Below are 21,765 nucleotides of genomic sequence, written 5' to 3' on the forward strand. Positions count from 1 at the left end.
TCTACGGCACTGGGGTACATCTCCATTTCGATCTGCAGTGACTCTCAGATCTGAGGAAGGATTACTAGAATTTTGTTTCTATAAATATTAACCTCTTCCTCATCTCCATCCCCAAGAATCCCTGACATTCAAGGAATTCTTCAACCTCAGAAAATAAATAACCTTTAGCCAGAATCTGTAGGGGGTGGGGCACTGGTACATATTTCTTCTAGTTCTTACAATGGCCCTCCGAGGCTAAGTGCTATCATCCCCATTTTCCAGATGAGAAAACTGAGGCCCTTAGAAGTTAGGAGTTTTCCCATCATATGCCTAATAGGAGATAGAATCAGCCTGGTCCCCACAGAGCTCCCAAAGGTGTGTTGTTTTTGACAAGTGCCGCGCCCCCTCCCCCTGACATACTTGAACAGCATGTGAGGTCACACCACTGAAAGCCCTCGCCTAGCCAAGCTGTGGCCAGGCTGGCATAGGACACAGAGAGCCTTTCATCCACACATGGCAGCAGGAGAGGACCTTCGCTTGCCCACGCAGAGCAGCCGCAAACCCGACCATCCCTGAATCATGAGCGGGCCCGCTGCACCTGGGCTCCATGACCAGACGACTGTTTTCTCTTGAGGAACCAGAAAGTTAGGGCAGCACAAATACTCAGGGTGGCCGGCTGGCCAAAAGTCAAACTTCTGTAAATATTCCTGAATTTTGAATGCTTCTGGTTCCTGAATGATGCTATGTGTTTAGCCTTCAGTTAGTCTAAGTGCATGGGAGAAAGTTTGATTTTTAAAAAGCTACAATGATGGGGCGCCTGGGTGGCTCAGTGGGTTAAAGCCTCTGCCTTCAGCTCAGGTCATGATCCAAGGGTCCTGGGATGGAGCCCCGCACTAGGCTCTCTGTTTGTCAGGGAGCCTGCTTCCCTTCCTCTCTCTCTGCCTGCCTCTCTGCCTACTTGTGATCTCTGTCTGTCAAATAAATAAAAAATAAAATTTAAAAAAAAAAAAAAAGCTACAATGAATGAAACGGATTGGTACCCGTAAACCAAAACTGAGAACAGCTTGCTTCCTCTTTGCTTTGTTGCTTTCACTTTATGGATTCCCTAGACAAAACAAGAAAACCCAAAGCAATTCTCAGTAAGGCCAAAGAATTTCCCCCCTGAGAATGCCCATCTTGATTAGAGAATCGGGTAACTTTTTTTTTCTCCCCAATGCGGCCTGAACAGCTACTTTTTCCTGCCATTCAGAAGCTGCTGAGACATCTTGGGGCGGGTGGAATAGCCACCTGGCTCCCCGGGTTCCAGCGCAGGCTGACCTCTTTCCGCAGCTTGTGGCTGACTGGGGACAAGCCTTCCACAATATGGATTTTGTTGCCTGACCTCCCTCGACTCAGCAACGCCCCTTGTCACAGCACAGAGCCCGGAGTTATAGCACAGATCAGCCCAGGAAGCAGCGAGTCATGAATCACAGAGGCTCAGGGATTTCTGCCGAACAAAGGACTTCAGCGCTGGGAAACTTTCTGGGCCTGACTTTCTCTCTGTCCCAGCGGAAAAGCAGGTAATTTCCAACGGCCCCGTAGAAAGCCCGTGCAAGGATCGCACAAGGCAGGTGTATTCAGCCCAGTCACGGATTTATCGTCTCCCATCCACAAATGCTATTTTTCATACCAGCTGCGTCCTAAGCCTTGAGTTAAGATGGTGATTAGTGGTGGTGGTGGGCGTCTCGGTAGGAGCGTTCTTAAGAAGAAAGGGCTTTGATTGAGCCAATGAAAGCTGTTGCCAGGGAACCAGATGCCATGAACAGGCCACTCCAGCAGCGCAAGAATACAAACCGGGAGCGCTGGACTGAGCATTAAGTGTACTTGGCAGCCGAGTCCTACAAGGCCTATTAACCCTTTGTGCACCTAACCATGTCTAGACAGTGAATCAGGGGAAGGATTATCGTAAACATCTTAAAAGCCACTCGTGCTCTCAGTAGCCCCCACTGGAAGGCACTGTTTCCAAGACCTTCTCCCTGCTTGCCTAACAACTCCCCCTGGACAGCAGCTCTGAGAGCGGGTTGGCATTAGAGGTGGGCATGACCGAGGGCTGGTGAGAAGCACGGGGCTCTGCGGAAGGCACCGCTCGTATCTGACCGCACTGTCACCTGCTCCGGTCAACTTGCGATGGAGTCTTAGCCGGTCTTTCGGCCCCTGGGGAAGGGATTCTGCTTCCCCGGGTCGGTCTGCTCTGTGAGAGGAGACGGAAATAGGCCGCTCCTCGACCTTAAATGTAGACTTGCGGAGCTTCCCGGGGCCACCCAGAAGTTGGCAGCCTCTGCCCCATTTTAAGATGGTTGCTGGGAGGAGCGTGGGCACGGGCTGGATGGCAGGAAAATCGCGGAGCAGACAAGGCTGCTGGGGATGCGCCTCCCAACCTGCCTCCCGGGGGTCACTGTCCTCCGTCTTGCCTCACTTCCTCTCCCTGTGTCCCTCATGCTTCTCCTCACCAATCCCAGGTTCAGGCGTCCACTCTGGGTCCCATTCCGTCACAGTGCGATTCATCCCATCTCTCCAGAGGACTTACATTTTAACTCAGTTCTCAGGAAGACTTGACTTTTCCTTAAAAGCTAAGTAACAGGCAGCGAGATCACCTGTAGGTTATGGGCTTCTGGGTTCCCAAGGAGAAGTGCAGCAATGCACGGGCCTCGAGAGGAAGGTTCTCCCAGAACCCAGGCTCCCTGATGCCCCTTCCTCTTCCTCGGACGGTCCCTCCAGCTCCCTGGGGCTGAGGCAGGGGACATATCCATTTGTACATCGAAACCTGACCAGTGTGGGCAAATGGTGAGAAGAGGGGGCGCCTGGGTGGCTCGGTGGGTTAAGCCTCTGCCTTCAGCTCAGGTCATGATCTCAGGGTCCTGGATTGAGCCCTGCATCAGGCTCTCTGCTCAGTGGGGAGCCTGCTTCCCTTCCTCTCTCTCTGCCTGCCTCTCTGCCTACTTGTGATCTCTCTCTGTCAAATAAATAAATAGAATCTAAAAAAAAATGGTAGGAAGAGAACTTGTGTCTACCTTGGGTTACACAATATGTCCCTGAAAAAAGATACATGTTTTATACATCGAATGAATGTTTCTCTCAAATTATTAGCAGGCAGCTTACAATTTTTTGTACAATTTTTACTCTGTGGTGGTTAGAAAGTATAGAAATTATCCCCATCATGGAGTTTAAAGAGGGACCTGGAAGCCAGGGGACAGATCAGTGTCTGGCTGTACAGCCCCAAAGCTTAGACTCCAAACAAGATTCCCTCTTATGAGGGGAGGACTTCCAGAAAGTCACTCTGTCCAGCATTACTGTGTGCTCATAGTGGGGAGAGAATTCACCCATGCTCTTAAGTATAGAATGGAATTTTTGGTTAAACGGTACTTTCTATTTACTGAGCACATACTATGTGACAGACACTGTACTCAGTGCCTTACATACATCACCTATTTGTTAATTAGACATCATCAGAAAAATATTTAATGAAAATCAAAAGAAAAACTGTTCCTACAACCACACTAATGACAGTCATAAAATATTTTCTCTTCTTACTCTAATGTTCAGTGGTTCTCAATGATCAGGACCCACATAGCTTTGATGAAGGGCATCTGCTCCTACATCCTCCCTTTGAAACTGAAATCATCGCTGCTCTCATCACCCTCCACAGGTTGGTTCCTACGAAGGTTTCTCACGTTTGCCCCCAGTGACTGGGCCGCTAGCCAGAACAGTGATTGATTTCCTCCATGTTATGAAAGATCCAAAAATGTGTGATTTTAATTTTTTCCCCAGCCTTCCTATCTCCCCCACCATAAATTTAAAAACTTGAAATGGCCGTGAGCACTCCTACGAATAAAATGAAGCCCTGAGCAAAAGCATAGCTATATTTGAGACTCCCAAAGCAAACCCTTCAGAAAAATCTAAAATAAATAGGTCTTCAGTCCCCTCCTTCCTGAACTAGGCAGGCCGTGAGGTCATAATTTATACATAAAGAGAGAAAGGAAGCAGGGAGTCATCACTGACTTTCTCCCTTGCTATGGTTCTAGAATATTCTTTATTGTCTTTTGTATTTTCTGCTTTCACACCTGACCTGCACCACATGAGAAATTAGCCCCAGTCTCTGAGCAAGTCTTGGCAGGTCTCTGCTTCTTCCAACAAGGCTAGGGGGCCGGATCTTAAACACTGATTCTCTTGGGCCCTTTCAGCCTTTGGACACCAAGTTTTTGTTGGCCAGTCTTTAACCTATAGCTTTAAGCTTTGCACTGTAGGCAAACAAGAGCCTATTAAAACAGGCTTTGACCTAATTATCTCTTTTTTGGTATATCTTTTCTACTGGCCCAGAGATCATTGCACATCTCTCTGAGCATATGAAAAAGCAAGCAACAAATTTTGTTCAGCTCTTACTATATGCAAGGGTGTTATGGGAAGTACGAAGAATCACGATATGTGGTTCCTACCTTCCAAAGACTTACAGTCTAATTGGAAGTATAAAACACAAGCAAATGAAAAAACAACAACAACAAAAAAACCCCACAAGCAAATGGAAAGAGACTTAGTGATGTAAGGTCATGCTGATTGACACCTACACAGCCTATATTTTTTTAATTATAATTATTTTTATTAACATATCATGTATTATTTGCCCCAGGGGTACAGGTCTGTGAATTGTCAGGTTTACACATTTCACAGCACTCACCATAGCACATATGTCCATAACCCCACCGCCCTCTCCCTGCCCCCTCACCCCCCAGCAACGCTCAGTTTATTCTGTGAGATTAAGAGTCTCTTATGGTTTGTCTCCCTCTCGATCCTATCCCATTAAAAAAAAAAAAAAAGATACACAGTCTATATTTTTTAAAAAATCCTTTGTTTTGACTTTCTCATACAGCTTGTCTTTGGTACTTACGGTAGGTAGCCATGGATGGTTCTATCAACCTTCCCTGTACCCTCCCCCCAGAGCAAGAGACTGAAAAGCTAAAAATGTATTTTCATTGACGCTCCTGCAACTCGATTTGCAAGGTAAAGTGAGGATAAGCAAGGCTGGGGAGATAGGAGTGTTTGGAGGCCTTCACAGGGCCAGACACAGATCTGGGGTCCAGTCCCCAGCTCTGAGGCTGAAGAAGGAGTTGGGATGACCTCGGTCACATCAGCTTCCCGGCTGCCGGATATTAACCAGGACGTAGCTTCTCAGGAATAGTTGCTACTACTCTGTTGCAGAAATGGGGTGACCAGCAGGCCGAGAAGAGGACCGAATTTGAACAAGAGCCCGTTTTGCCTCTGGTTTGTCCTGTGGCTTTGTGCAAATCATTTAATCCCTCTGTGCACTGATCTCTCCTCTGTGGGTAACAAGGGCAACATCAATGACTGTTCTGGGAGGCTGCCCTGCTGGTGCACACAGTTCCTGGAAAACACTATCATACTGCCCTTTATATATTTTTTTAAACTTTTTTTTTATTAGAGAGAGAGAGAGAGCATGAGTGGGGGTGGGAGGGGCAGAGGGAGAGAGAGAATCTCGAGCAGACTCCACGCTAATCAGGGGGCCCGATGCTGGACTCAATCCCACGACCCTGAGATCACAACCTAAGTCAAAATCAAGAGTCAACTGCCTCACAGACTGCGCCACCCAGGGGTCCCCACACTGCCTTTTAAAGGGGGATAAGGATGCTGACACTCTCCCACAGGCCACTTCCCCAGAAGGGCATCCATTTACCCCCAGCACTTTGGAGCAAGGGACAAATTCCTGGAGGCTGCGGGGGACATGGCCATGGACCAACATCTCCCTTCTTTGTTTCATGTGGTTCCTATTTATTTACAGAGTGCCATGGTTATTCATGATGCTTTACAAACCATAAAAACAAGGTCTCCACCCTATAGAACTTACAGTGTAATTTAAACAGACATGCGGCATGGGCTGACAGGTCGGGCGCGCCGGGAGATAGTGTTGGTGGTATATGACACGGGTGTGGAGGGTTTCTTCTTGAGTTATAAATACTTTCCAGTTACAAGGGCCTTTCATCTGGGATCCCCAAGCACTTTAGAATAGCAATAACCTCGATTGCTTTCTAAATGCACTTTCCATAAACTGCTGTGGGGTCTGAGTAAATGCTTTTAAATGTCTATTAATTGATCGGTACATCTGTTCATTGTCCATATTAAACAGCACGGATGTAAATACGACAGTTTAGGAGAGGCCTGCTGTGGTCTGGGCTGTGGTCTGGCTGCTCACTGGTTACAGCCCCTCAGAGGCCTGGGAGCCTTGCCACGGTGTGGGGAGAGCTGGATGGGCCCCTGGGTATTTTGTTCACTCGACCTGGACTCAGCGAGGTCACCTCCTGGAGTTGACCGCATAGCGGTGACTTAAGGTTTCTAAGTCAGGTGAGCTCGGAGGAAGAATTTCCGCTGGAGCAACCTGGAGTCATTCCTCGGCTGACAGTAGTGGTTCTTCCTCGGGTCTCGGTCGCTCAGTCGCTTCCTTCTTGTGTTCCTTACTGTCTTCCCCGAGGAACGGCATTCGCAAAACAGTGACATCTGTATTTTCTTGCAACTGGAATGGAGTTTCCTCCTTTATGTCCCAAAGACCGATTAAGCGGGTGATTATTCCTGATGATTTGATTAATTCATTCAAATCCAAGAGAAGGTTGGCCTGGGCTGCAAAGCCCTGAAAGTCCTTCATTCTATCCATCCTTTCTACTGTTCTCCGAGTTATCTTTCTAAAACCCAGATGGAATCCCATCACCCTGCCGGCTTTAAAAAAGCTACCTGAGTGAAGTATGTCAATTATCTGTCAATGAAACTGGAAAATTTTAAATTAAAATTTAACATTTAAAAAGAAAAAAAGGGGGGGCAGCTGGGTGGCTCAGTGGGTTAAAGCCTCTGCCTTCGGCTCGGGTCATGATCCCAGGGTCCTGGGGTCAAGCCCCGCATCGGGCTCTCTACTCAGTGGGGAGCCTGCTTCCTCCTCTCTCTCTGCCTGCTTCTCTGCCTACTTGTGATCTCTGTCTGTCAAATAAATAAATAAAATCTTTTAAAAAAATTTTTTAAAATAAACATTAAGAAGTGAAATAAATTTAAAAAAAAGAAAAAAGAAATCAATTCTACTAGAATTCACTCACTCAAATCTATTGTAAAAAGAACCATGTTTTGCTACCCACTGCAAACACAGCACAGAAGTGGCTAAGTAAAGCAGTGTTTGAGACTACAAACACTGTAGTACTTTACACAGTCTTTTATTACAGAACAAGTCGAACTAATGTCATACAAGCTACTCAGAACTACTATGTTTTATGATAAAGTCCATGTGATTCAATTTTCAGTAATGGATCGGGGCTGTTTCTTCCTTTGAAATTCAAAATAAATTTCATTATGAACCTGTGAACCACTTGAGGAAAACAAATACAAAAACAAAGTGACCACTAATGTCCTTTTCAAGTCTGAAGTTCTACGAAAACACGAAGGTTAGGAAATGACCTGTGTTTTCATGACCAAAATGTTTGAAATGATACTACTAAAAATGTCTAAGCGATCTAGTTCTGAATCTAATAATTTCTACGTTTTACTGGCTTTACCTCAAAATCCCTTACATCTATTCTTTCTGTCCCTCTCCCACTCCCGCATCTCATAAAATAAAAGAACAAACAAAGAAACCTGAAGAATAAAGTCCAAAGCGCCTTAGTAGGGCACGTGTGGCCTTCATGGCCTTGGCCCACTGGCCTGGTTCTCCAGCGGCCTCTCTCCCCACACGACCTGTGGCTTTTCCCTCCTTGCCATACACTGCTCAGTTCATCAAAGCCCACCTTTATTATCCCTCCTCTTCGTAGCCCTCTACAAGGCCCACCACCACACAACACCCACCCCACCTCTTGTCCTGGAGTGCCTACTTATCTCCACTTCCATTGTCATATCTGTCACATGTGTCTTATCTGTCACATGTGTCATATATGTCACATGTGTCATATATGTCACATGTGTCATATCTGTCACCCCTCTCAGGTGCTGCTCCATATATGCCTGTCTTCTCTACCCGGCTGGGAGCTGCTGTTCCTTCTTTTTTTTTAGTTTTATTATTATTGTTGTTTATTATTAACGTAGAATGTATTATTTGCTTCAGGGGTACAGGTCTGTGGCTCATCAGTCTTACACATTTCACAACGTTCACCATAGCACATACAATGTCCATCACCCAGCCACCCTATCCCTCGGAGCCCCCTCCCCTCCAGCAACCCTCAGTTTGTTTCCTGAGATTAAGGGTCCCTTATGGTTTATCTCCATCTCTGGTTTTGTCTTGTTGCATTTTTTCCTCTCTTCCCCTATGATCCTCTGCCTTGTTCCTTGCATTCCTCATATCAGTGAGCTCAAATGAAAATTGTCTTTCTCAGACTGATTTATTTCACTTAGCATAATACCCTATAGTTCCATTCACGTCACTGCAAATGGCAAGATTCGATTTTGATGGGTGCATAACAATCCATTGTATATATATATATACCACATCTTCTTTATCCATTCATCTGTTGATGGACATCTGGGCTCTTTCCGTAGTTTGGCTATTGTGGACACTGCTGCTATACACATTGGGGTGCAGGTGCCCCTTCAGATCACATATATTTACATGTTTGGGGTAAATGCCCAGCAGTTCAATTGGTGGGTGGTTAGGGTCTGCTGGGAGCCTCTTGAGGACAGGGGCCATGTATAGTGATATATACTAATATATGTTATATTATATAATTAATTAATAATATATAATTAATATGTATCTCTCTCAGTAAAGTTTTGTGGTGGGTCCCTTTTGCATATCAAAGGGGCAGAAAGGGGAAGAGCGGGAACAACTATAGCTTAAGAGCCCTGTAAACTCTCTGGAACCCTCATTTTGTAGGATTTTTGTCCCACCTGCAGTGAGGAGCTCACTCCACAGTAATGCTGACCAGTCGCCTTCAGATTATAAAGGGATAAATTCAGCTTTTTGTTTTCTTTTCCTTTTTAAAGATTTTAATTGTGGTAAAATATGTATAACATGAAATTTATCATTTCAGTCATTATTTAAATGTACTATCCATTGACATTAAGTACTTTCATGTTGTTGTGCGACTATCACCACCAGTCTCCAGAACTTCCTCATCTTCCCAAACTGAAGATTAAACATTAAACACTAACTTTCCCTTCTCCCCTCCTACCTGCCCTGACGAACACCATTCTACCTTGAGTCTCGGAATTTGACTATTTTAAGTACCTCATATAATTGTAATCCTGTAATATTTTCCCCTTTGTGACTGGTTTATTTCACCTAGCATAATGTCTTCAAGTTTCTTCCATATCGTAGCATGAATCTGACTTTTCTTTCCTTTTCAAGGCTGAATAATATTCCACAACTATGTCATATTTTGTTGCTTGACTAATTTCCACATTTTGGCTATTGTGAGTGATACTCACGGGGTGAAACATGGGGTTTTTCCAATATGTCTCTGAATCTCTGCTTTCATTTCTTTTGGATTATAAACCCAGAAGTGGAATTCCTGGATCGTATGGTATTCATCTTATTTCTTATACTCATCTTAAATTCTTATTTAAAGAATTGTCATACTGTTTTCCACGGGGGCTGCACCACTTCGCATTCCCACCAACAGTGCACAAGGGTCCTAATTTCTTCATCTCCTCACTAACACTTGGTATTTTGTTTTGTTTTGTCTTTGAACAATAACTATTCTAATGGGTACTGCAATGGCACCCACTGGTTTTGACTAAATTCCATTTTGAACCTCTGCATTCAATGTTCTAATTGTCCATGATAAACCCAATCTATTAAATAGCATGACCCGTATTTCTTCCTCGGGAGACTTGAGCCTGCCTCCTCAGAAAGCCACGGAGGGAGATCTAAAACCTAACTGGGCCTGAAGCCTGTTGTACTTCTTCCTGGAGGTCAGTAGGGGGCACTCTCACAAGGTGGCCCTGGAAGTTCTGTAGACTGATGACAGGGCAAGATGGTTTCTAGATCAAAGCTGGGTTCTAGATCACCAGCAAAAGTGTCTTCTGGTTTCCTGAACTTCTTACTGCGTCCTGCCCTCATAGCGTCAGCATCAAGGAGAACCAAGCAGCCCAGGCCATAGCCCTGTTTCTCAAAATGGGTGCTACTGGTACGCGGAGGGGGAATATTCTGCATCATGCAGGACAGTTGTGGAAAGCACCTCCCCGCCCCTTCCCCCCACATCTCTTAAGAGATTGGGAGTTGCCCAAGTGAGACAGACCTGCAAAAGAATCTGGAGATTCCCAGTATCCACACTCACCCATGCAAAGCCACTACTACCATAAAAAGGCCTCATGTCCAGTTGAGAAGATGCTGGAGCTCAGCCACGGAAAACGTCACAGGTTGCTTTAGGTGACCTAGACGACTCCTCCGAGTCTATCAATGGCTGGTTGACAGTGAAAAGCTAGCCTATCAGGAGAAAAGGGAAGCCAGCTCTAAAAGCAAGAAGAGTACTGTAACAGAAAAAAATACCCCAACATCGCTGTGGCTCCTGCAATCAGGACTTGAAATCTGAGCCCGGTCCCTGAACCGTCCCCCGCAGTGTGTGAACACTGCCCTCAGCAGTCCCTGCCTTGCCTCCGCTGGTTGAAGAGACTTCACGTCCCTGTGCTACCATAGCAACCAGGAAACAACCTCCGCTCACAATGAGAAGGATGGTGCAGTGGCCCAGATCAGTATGCGCACGCGGGCCCCGTAACAGAGCAACAGGACAGTGGGACAACAAGGGTGCAGGCGAAGAAGAGAGAGAGAGGGGTTGCCGGAGGGGGAGACAATCCAGAGCTTGAGATCAGTCTGGATTTTGCGGTTTATTTTTTTTCTCCCGACAAAGACACACACTGTCTAAACTGTGTGGCTGGTTGTTATTAAGAAGCTGCTGTACGAAGGAAAAATGTATTTCATAAAAGGCCCAGTGTTTGTGGTCTTCTCGGGCTCACTGCTGAGCTCAGGAAATCTTGAGGTGTGACCAGTTTTCAGCCTTCAAAACCAAGATGAACTGCCCTTGAGGAGGGTGGTCAGAAGGGAAACATGTTCACGCTCTCCCTCTTGAGCCGGGGACATGGGAAGTTGGTCCAGAACAAACAGAAGCTAGAAGTCTATTTTGAACCAGAGGTGAGTCTGAATAATGCTGAATAAAGGCATATTTGGGGAGTGGGAAGAGAATGCTCTCTTTTTCCATTTGGGGCTGAACCATGCGTGTTTTGGTTTGGTCTGTTGGTGAGGTTGGCGGGGCTGGGGGGTGGTCGAGGGCAGATGTTCCCTCTTCCCTTGGTTAAACTCAAGAAAACAAGGAAGTGTGCTTGCACATCAGTGTTGCCTCTGGGACGCTCTTCCTTCCCCTTGAGCACTCACTTACAGCCTCATTTGCTTTAGACCGAAGGAGATTCCAGACTGTTTAGAATTCAGGCGGTTTGGTTCAAGACCAGTATTTCCACCTGGGTCCTGGGCAAGTTGATGGCCGTTTGGTTTTCAGAAGTTGTGCTCTGCGGTTGAAAGACTGTGTATGTTCGTGCCATTTCAATGGCTTCCTTGAACTTTCTGGAATTCAACCCAGAAGACTCATTACTTGACATAGGCAGAAAAAATAAAAATAATTTTAAAAAAAAATCTCATTTTAGAAGATTTTAAAGAGGTGGCAAAATTCCCTTGTACTGGAATTTTATTTCATTGAATCCTGCTGGGAATAAGCAACCCAGTGGGGTTCTTTGAAAATGTTTGGATCACACAGAGACTTTCATTGTCATGGTAGCTTGTCGTGATATTTGACCTTTGCTATATTAAAAGACCTATAAAGTTTCAAAGGACCTCTGTGGCCAATGGCATTTACTTACTTACAAGATATGCAACTACTTTATAGGGCCCTAAATAGCCAAATTAGGTCATGTTACATGGCATCTGGAATGCAAAGAAAGTCTCGCTGTGTAGAGTGATGCTTGGAATGAACGGTTTTCCCCTAGTTAAACTGCCAGCTAGTCCAGTTCTAATTTCAAAGTTATCTGCTGCCCTTGATAATTGTGACTACTTACTTGCATACCATACATGTTAACTGGTCTACTGAAGCCTCCAGGCATGAACGGCTCTGCTAAAAATTCTATGGCGGTAGAACGGAACCCTGCCCGAGGTTCTCCTGATTCTGAGATGTGGAGAACGGAATCCATTGCTCAGAAGAGTGGTTGTGTCCTATGACAGCATGGAAACAACTCACGGAAAATCAGTCACTGCAAAAAGATCAAACACCTTGCACAAGGGCTGTGGCTATGGAGGGGCCTTAGATCGAGGTGGTTTCTTTCCCCTGCAGGATTACTTGAACTGGAAGTCCCCAGAAGATTATGTCCTGGTCAGCAAACCACAGGAGGAGGGCAGTGTCAACCAGCACACCTGGAGCCTCTTTCTCCCTAAAACCTTCAGTACCAGGAAGGGGGCCCTGATCCTCTACTCGGAGGGTTTAGCCATAACAGCATGGACACCGGAGGAGAGGAGAAAAGGCCCCCACCGCCTCAAAGGCCGCAGGAAGAAGCCGGGTATTGAGCTGCACACACTTCAGGACCTCAAAAAAGCCATCCTGGCCTATGGAAGGAGACAGGTAGGCAGAGCAGTCCTGGGTTTGGGGAAGGCGCTGGCCTGTGTGTCTAGGACTCCAGCTGTAGCTTTGGCCATGCCTTCTCAGACCCCAGGGAAGGTGCGAAACCCTAAGATCTCCATTTCCTCATCTCTCTAATGGGATTGTACTCTGGGCCCTCTGGGCCTCACAGAGTTGTCATGGGGCTTAAACAAGATAATGTATGGAAAGGGCTCTGGAAGCATCCGGGGCAATGGCTACCACCGTCTTGTATTTTCCTTCCCATTAGAGTAACACAAAGTCCTTTTCAGCTTCAGACGGACCCAGGCCAGCAGACGTTTCATCAGAATCCTTGAAATCCTGCCTCATAGCCACAAGCATCATCATCACACCTCTGATGTTTTTGGCTTTGTGCAAAGGAGAGGAGGAACATTTTAAATATTTACCTTGAGCCCTTCAGCATCTGCAGGAGAAGTTAATGAGTCTTTCCATTCTGAATTTAGTACTAAGAGAAAACCCTTATTTTTCTGATTCATACTTTCTAATGTCTTATGAGATGTCCACGCGGTCCCTGACTGACATGCACGAGCCCTTTGGCTGAGGCCTTGAGAGAGTCTGGGAAGATGCATCGCTTCGCTTTATACAATTCTAGGTTACCCCCTAGTTTTTTGTTCTTAAGATTTTAGTTATTTATTTGAGAGAGAAAGCACAAGAGAGAGCAGAGAGTTGGGAAGGGAGAGGAATGGAGGGGCAGAGAGAGAAGCAGACTCCCTACTGAGCAGGAAGCCTGTTGTCCGGCTCGATCCCAGGACCCCGAGATCATGACCTGAGCCGAAGGCAGACGTTTAACCAACTGAGCCACCCAAGCACCTCGATTATTCCCTAGTGTAAAAGTCTGCTGGCTTCTCATTCCCCACAGGCTGAAGTCATTAGCTTCTTAGGCCAGGCCCTCCCCGCTGACTTTCTCTTCCAAAGCTAGCCGCACCTGCTGGTGGTTCTTACCACCACGTTAACTGTGAACCCCTCAAGAACCCACCTGCAAAAACAGCTCACTGTTCCCCAAACACTCTGCACCCTCTTCTGACTGTATGCTTTTGCATATGCTTCTATGCTCCTGCTTACCCTACAAAGTACAACTCAGATATCATTTCCTCACTGAAGTGTTCTCCCATGTCTCTAGGCAAAGATCTCCCATTGCTCTCTCCTCTGTAAACATTCCCATAGTATCACGCATTGCAATGTATCTCTCTGTCCATCTGCTACTATCTCCTTGAGGGCAGGGACCGTGTCTATGTTCCAGAAAATAGTGAGTACCCATAACTGTTAGTGGAATGAATAAATCGATCATGTAGGGTATTTTCAGTGTTTCTTCCATCATCTCCCAGTATCATTACTGGGTAACTTATCACCTACCCCTCCCTAGACAGAGCTTCCAAAAGGAAAGATGCCTGTGCCCCCTTTCCTTCTTTCAAAATAAAGAGAAGTTTGTGTGGGTTTTTTTTTTAAAGATTTTATTTATTTATTTGACAGAGAGAGAGAAAGAGAGGGAGAGAGCAGCAGAGGGAGAGGCAGAAGCAGATTCCCCGATGAGCAAGGAACCCGAAGCAGGGCTTGATCCCAGGACCCTGGGATCATGACCTGAGCTGAAGGCAGATGCTTAACCCACTGAGCCACCCAGGTGCCCCAAAATACAGAGAAGCTTCATGATGTGACCAAATGCTCATTGTCCTTTGTCTTAGAATCCTGAATTCTTGGGTGAAAGGAAACCAATTGCTATGGAAAGCTTACTGTTATTTTATAGTTCTATTATTTCATCTTCACGGTGACTCCGTGACATATGGTTTTTCTTGCCGCCTTCCACATATGAGAAAACTGAGGCTCAGAGGAGTTCAGGGATGTGGCCAATGTCTCAGAGCTAGTAAGTGGCAGCGTCAGAATTCAAGCCCGGGGGTGCCTACCTCCCCAGGACAGGCATACTGGGTCCTTTGCCCTATTGTCTTTGGGCTCAGAAGGGCCTGCAGAGGTCACCGTGCCAGGCCGTGGCCTGTCTGCCCTCACATCCGTTCCTCACCTTTACTTTGCTTTGCACAAATGTGGGGTTGAGCACAGGCTATCCACAATTCCACAGAAATCTGTATCAAACTGGCTTTTAGTTGAATTTGCCAGTGGGAGACGTTGGCAGGAGACTGGATGGGAGGACAGAAAAAACCAAGGTATTTCTCCCCCTCCATTCTGTCTCTCGGTGGCGATCACCTCTGTGTCTAGCTCCCCACAGACGGGCCCGGTGTGGCTCCTCACCAGGTTTCTCCTGCTGGGGACCCCCACCTGCTCCTCGCTCAAGCCCAGGGACAGTGCTGGCCTGTCGATCACTCATCTCAGCGTTGCCTGTCCATGGTTGCGGCTTCTGAGCTCTCTAGTCGTCTATGCAACCAATTCCCTGAATTAAATTTTTGCTGTGTTTAAATACTAAGAGTGGTTTCTGCTTTCGTGGTTCGGCCCTGCTGTGTAGGCTACCTTACTGTCAAGAGTAAGAATACCTTTCACAGCTTTCCAACACTTGACTATTTCAGGCCGCATCAAGAAGGAGAGTCTGTTTGGGGATGGGTTAGACTTGGGCTCCGTGAAAAGAGGGCAAGTTCCCGTCCTCCCGCGGTCCCCCCTTCCAGGTTTATAAGCCACACCCGTGACAAAACAGAACACTGTCACCTACCCCCTGGGTGGGTAGAAGGGAAACTGTGTGAAGAAACCAGAAAGGAAAGAAAAGAAGAGTTACAGGGCGGAAATTTAAGATTAGAGAACATTGTAGGTTGAAATAGGGGCAGCAGGGGCACCTGGGTGGCTCAGTGGGTTAAGCAGCTGCCTTCGGCTCAGGTCATGATCTCAGCGTCCTGGGATCGAGTCCCACATCGGGCTCCTTGCTCAGCAGGGAGCCTGCTTCTCCCTCTCCCTCTGCCTCTGCCTGCCATTCTGTCTGCCTGTGCTTGCTCTCTCCCCCTCTCTCTCTCTGATAAATAAATAAAATCTTTAAAAAAAAAAAAAAAGAAATAGGGGCAGCAATTTGAAGGGATTTGGGATTAAAGACAACGAACAGCTCAGGAGAGCTTTGTAAACTACAGGCCACCATCTGATTAGGAAAACTACAGACTGGCAAGAAGCTTTTTACATCATAATATCCAGTGCTGAGAAGGCTGTGGGGAAATGAGCTGTCTCATACATCAGGAGCGCACAGCCACATGAGTTTTCTGAAAGGCATTTTGGCAAAAGCCTATGAAGAGCGAATACTCTGATTCGGCATGGCATGTTACTTTCAGAATTTGCCTTAGGAAATAATCAGAGATGGGCCCGATGATTTATGCACAGGAATGTTTACTACAGGTTATTATTACTATGCAAAACATTGAAAATAATAAATGTCTAACAATGAAACATTGATTATATAAATTATAGTATAGTCATATAATGAATTTGGGGTTGGGGAATAAAGTCATGTATTAGTCACGAATAACATGATAAAATATCCACAGTATATTCTTAGGGCAGATTGCAAAGGAATATTCATCTAATGAAAATACTGAAGTTCATTAACATTTTTTGAGTATTTACTGCATTCCTGCTAACTCAGGTATGCTTCCTATCAGTCCTGAGAGTGTACTATTACTATCTCATTTTATTTATTTATTTTTTAAAAAGATTTTATTTATTTATTTGACAGAGAGAGAGAGATCACAAGTAGGCAGGGAGGCAGGCAGAGAGAGAGCAGGCTCCCTGCTGATCAAAGAGCCCAATGTGGGGCTCGATCCCAGGACCCTGGGATCATGACCTGGGCCGAGGACAGAGGCTTTAATCCACTCAGCCACCCAGGTGCCCCTTAAAAGTCATTTTTATTCACACATACCTTTTTACCAAACATTATTTTTTTAAATCATGGAATTTTAAAAATAAAATAAAAATCTATAGGGAATCTCTCATCTTTATATGGATTCCCTGTGTATATATATGTAATTACAATAGATTTCCTCCTAGTTAAAAAAATAAACAAATAAAACAAAAATTTTAAAAAGTAAAGATCTACTAAAAAAGTAAATATCTATCCCTTTGAACGAAGTAAAACAGTGGCAGAGAGAGTGGGATTAACCCTAAGGGAGCCAGGAGAGGTCAGGAAGGGAAATGAAATAGGAAAAGTGCTGTAAATTGAGCCCACCAATAACCATGCCATCTATTTCTCAGGGTCAGTGTTTCATTGTTCAAATAGTATATAGTTCAGGAGTTAAAAACACCACACTCAAAGTAAAAGAACCAAAACAAGGCAGGAGGGAAGAGGAGATAGTTAACAGACAGAGTAGTACTACTTACAGAGGGATCTATTCTGGCTAAACTATGAAATCAGGAAACCTGCGAAAAATTCCAGTTCGTTCAGACCTGTGGTCCTAGAGCCCATCACAGGGAGCTGCGATTAAATTTTTCAACCATCTCCCATTATCTCCAGTTCCATACATGGATATAAAGTCATGGGTGTGGCAGTATATCCATCTGGGTTTCATAGTTCAACATATACTTACTCTTTAACCTTCTTTTTTTTTTAATATTTTATTTATTTATTTGACAGAGAGAGAGATCACAAGTAGGCAGAGAGGCAGGCAGAGAGAGAGAGAGGAGGAAGCAGGCTCCCCGCTGAGCAGAGAGCCTGATGCGGGACTCGATCCCAGGACCCTGAGATCATGACCTGAGCCGAAGGCAGCGGCCTAATCCACTGAGCCACCCAGGCACCCCTCTCTTTAACCTTCGTGATGGCCCAACTCCTAATGAGCAAAGGTTAAGTGCTAAGTCAAGTGATTAGATATCAGAGTTCTCACACTTGTAGATACACACAATATGTTCCTGGGTTGTTTTTTTTTTAAAGGAGAAAATATTATTAAAACATTCCCGAAGTGGTTACCATTTTTCCTGAGGGGTTGAATTCATTCAGCTTCCCATTATTTAGAATTTGAATAGCTCTAAAACCTAAATAGCCATAATCTGGGGTAGTATCGAAATGATAGTCATGATGATTCTCTTGAAACATGGCAGAATCTTCAAATACTTCTCAAATCATCAGAAATATGACATAATTTTCCCATCATTTTAGTATGTCTTGTTCTTTTTTACAAATGCATTTTAGTGTTATTGGGTTACAAAGAGTGTGAGCCTTTTTGGGTTTTGGCATTTTTTGTTTTTTCTTAAGTAATCTCTATACTGTGGGACTTGAACTCACAACCCAGAATCAAGAGTTCCATGCTCTATCGACTGAGCCAGCCAGGTGCCCTAGTATTTTTAATTTTTTTAAAGAGTTATTTATTTATTTACTTAGAGAGGGACGGGGAGGGGCAGATGGAAGGGGAGAGAAGATTCCCTGCTGAGCATGGAAGGGGCCCATGAAGGATGCAGGGCTCCATCCCACGACCCTGAGATCATGACCTGAGTCAACCAAAGAGTCAATCACTTAACCAACTGAGCCACCCAGGTGCCCCTCTTATTCTTAGAGTTTTAGAATTTTGTAAATCTGGTGATATTTTTAAGTGTCCAACGATGGAACATAAATAGCATATTAAAAATAATTTGTTTCAAAAATTAAATTCACAGAGCATCCCATTTCTCTGTCCCAGTGAGGGATAAATGGAATTCAGATTACTATAGTGGATTTCAACCAAGGTTGCATTGCTCCTGCCATCTCCCTTATAAACCTGGCTACATTTAAGGGTAATATAAACCTTGCTCCACTGAATATATCTCTACACATTCTACACTGTCTAATATTTGAGCCTCAAGGTTCTTAACTCTTTATTTGGTGTTTTCAACCAAAGTCCAAGCCATGAAGGCACATTCAGGCTACTATCTTATTAAGTAATACTGTGAGAAATGTGTTTTTTGAGTAAAATTTATTTTCCTGTCCTGAACATAATGGTTCATCATACAAAATGGAATAGTAGGCAATATAAGTTATTTTTTTAAAAGATTTTATTTATTTATTTGACAGACAGAGATCACAGGTAGGCAGAGAGGCAGGCAGAGAGAGAGGAGGAAGCAGGCTCCCTACAGAGCAGAGAGCCCGATGTGGGGCTCGATCCCAGGACCCTGGGATCACGACCTGAGCCGAAGGCAGAGGCTTTAACCCATTGAGCCACCCAGGCGCCCCTATAAGTTATTTTTTGAGCCAAAGACCAGGAGGAAGAAGTTCCTTTTGCGACAACCTACTACTTGTTTGATGGTTTTCCTAAGAAATGCTCAGTGCTGACGGCTATCAACAAAGCATCAAGTAGGCACCAAAGCAGCGAAAGGTTAACAGAGTGACCTGACTATACTCTTTCTGCCAACGGTCCTCCATTTGAGCTGTTCCTGAGCACTTGTACGTAGAGCCTTTAGGAGAGCCAGAAATAGGAAAGATCAAAAGTGAATCACGGTTCAACCATGGCAATGAGGTCAAAGGTACTGCCAGTAATAGCTAGCACTAATTGAGTGCTTAGTGTATGCCAGGCATTTTATCTATATAACCTCACTCAATTTGCACAAGTTTATGAGTTGGGTATTAGTTTTATCCCCCAGTTTGTAGGAGGAAACATTGGGGCTTGAAGTTAATTAACTTGCCCAAAGTTACACATCTGAGGGGTGGAGCTAGGATTAGAAGCCAGACAACTGATTCCAAAGCCCAACTCCTAATGCTTAGAGGGCCTGATTTTGAAGATTCCACATGCTCCAGAGAAAAGAAGCACCTCTCTTGCTTTAAGAGCAGTTTTTAAAAAGGGATCTGGGTCTTCCTAAACATCCTTTAAAACCATTTACAATTCTAGGAAAGCAAATCAGATTTTCATCAAAATCAGCCTGGGTTATAGGTAATAAGTTCCTAGTTAGCCATATATACGATCCAATCGACTTCTCTTTTTCTAGGCTTTATGTACTTCATCCACTGGGTCCCTTGTATGACCAACAAATAGAGAACATTTATACTAATGGCTAACACTTAGGTAACACTATTATATCCATGACTATTATAAGCACTTTACACTTATTATCTCATTTAATCCTCATAGCAACTTTATAAGGTGTGTTGTAAACTTTATAACAACTTAAAAATATATTTAAAAGTATACATATATAAAGCATATAACAACTTTATAAGGTGTGTAACATAAAATTTACCACTTAATTTTAAATATACAGTTCAGTGGCTGTAAGTACATTCACATTGTTGTACAATAATTATCAGCATCCATCTCCAGAACCCAAAAGATTTTATTTGTTCTTTTTAAAAGATGTATTTATTTGAGAGAGAGAGAGAGAGAGTGCACAGGTAAAGTGAGGGAGGGACAGAGGGAGAGGGAGAGAGAGAATTTCCAGCAAACTCCCCGCTAAGGGCAGAGCTAGACATGATATGGGTTTGATGACGATTCTCTTCCTCTCCCTCTGCCCCTGGCTTGTTTCACTTAGTGTAGCATCTTCAAGGTTCATTCATGTTGTAGCGTGTAGTGTATCCAAATTTTTTTTTTAAGCTGAATAATAGTCCTCTATGTATAGAGCTTTGTTTAGCCATTCATCAGTCAATAGACATTTAGATTGTGTCCATACTTTGACTATTATGAATAAGGTCGCTATACTTGTGGGTCTACAAATATCTATCTCCTCGGGCCACCTGGCTGGCTCAGTTGGGTGTAGAGATTACTTAAAAATAAAATCCTAAAAAAATAAAATCTGTTTATGTCTCTGCTTTCATTTCTTTAGAGTCCATATCAGAAGTGGAATTGCTGAATCATATAGTAATTTTATTTTTCTTTTTTTGAGGAGCCGCCATATTGTTTTCCATAGCAGCAGCTGCATCACTTCACATTCCCACCAGAAATACACAAGGGTCTCCATTTCTCCACATCCGCACTAACACTTGTTATCTTCTGCTGTTGTTGTTGTTGTTGCTGTTTTCATAACAGCTATCTTAATGGGTGTGAAGTGGTATTTTGTCATGGTTTTGATTTTCATTTCCTTCCCATTGAGCTGACTTTTCATGTCCTTATTGGCCATTTGTATCCCTGTTTTAGAGAATTGTATATTCGAGTCCTTTGTCCATTGTTAAAATCAGGTCATTTTGCTTTGTTTGCTTTTGAGTTGCAGGAGTTCTTTATATATTCTAGATATTAATCCCTTATCAGATAGATGATTTGCAAATAATTTATCCAGTTCTGTGCATTGTCTTTTCAGTCTGTTGACAGTATTCTTTTCTTTATATATTCTAGATATTAATCCCGTATCAGATAGATGATTTGCAAATAATTTATCCAGTTCTCTGCATTGTCTTTTCAGTCTGTTGACAGTATTCTTTGATGCACGAGTTTTAAATTTTTATGAAGTCCAACTTATCCATTTTTTCTTTTGTTGCCTGCTCTTCTGGTGTCATATATACAATAAATTATTTCCAAATCCAGTGTCATGAAGCTTTTCTCCTATGTTTTCTTCTTAAAAGTTTCATAATTTTAGCTCTTATACTTAGGTCTTTGATCCATTTTGAGTTAGTTTTTGTGTATGGTGTGAGGTAATGGTCCAGCTTCATTTTTTTGCATGTAGGCTATGTACTTTTATCATCCTCATTTGACAGTTTCTTAACTGAGGCACAGATGGGTCAAGTAAGTTCCCCAAAGTCACAAAGCTAGTAAATAATGGAGCGCGGAATCAAACCCAGGCCGACTGAGCTCTTACAAGAACTGAAGCTTAATTCTTGCCATTTTCAATTCTAATTGTTATTATCTTTGCTTTTACGACATGTGGCTGGTCAACACTTTGATGTTAAATGGTGTGGTCAGGAATCAAGCAACAATGGGACTATAGGAAAATTCAGACCACTTTCTGATTCTCTCTCTCTCACTCTTTTTGTTTTAAGAATCACTTATCTATTTGAGAGCAAGAGAGCATGAACAGGATGGGCAGAAGGAGAGGGAGAGAGAATCACAAGCAGACTCTGCCCTGAGCATGGACCCCAGTGCGGGGCCAATCCCACAACCCTGAGATCATGACCTGAGCAGAAACCAAGAGTCAGATGCTTCACTGACTGCATCTCCCAGGCACCCCAATTCTCTTTTTAATGGCCTGATATCCAGGAACATATATGGAAGAGAGATAGTATCGTTTGCCCAGAACTGCAGAAATTAAATCTGCAGAGAAAACGGTTGGCTGAGAG

At 44.2% G+C, this 21,765-nt stretch overlaps 1 protein-coding gene across 7 annotated transcripts in view; it reads left to right on the top strand.

Moving 5' to 3' along the window:
* Positions 1–10,552: 10,552 nt before the first annotated feature.
* KIAA2012 (KIAA2012 ortholog) overlaps positions 10,553–21,765 on the top strand; it is a 100,498-nt gene continuing 89,285 nt past the window's right edge. The window contains exons 1-2 of one of the 7 annotated variants that reach the window (XM_045078578.1): positions 10,553–11,122; positions 12,309–12,593. In XM_045078578.1, the coding sequence (XP_044934513.1) occupies positions 11,039–11,122; positions 12,309–12,593 (369 nt within the window). In that variant the 5' untranslated portion in view covers positions 10,553–11,038. Of the gene's footprint in view, positions 11,123–12,308; positions 12,594–21,765 lie in introns of those variants that run through there. The other 6 variants (XM_013062318.2, XM_013062320.2, XM_013062319.2 and 3 more) reach the window with 6 other exon arrangements.

The sequence above is a fragment of the Mustela putorius genome, unplaced genomic scaffold, assembly GCF_011764305.1.
Source record: "Mustela putorius furo isolate JIRA1106 unplaced genomic scaffold, ASM1176430v1.1 tig00000275_pilon_pilon_pilon, whole genome shotgun sequence".
Lineage (NCBI taxonomy): Eukaryota > Metazoa > Chordata > Mammalia > Carnivora > Mustelidae > Mustela > Mustela putorius.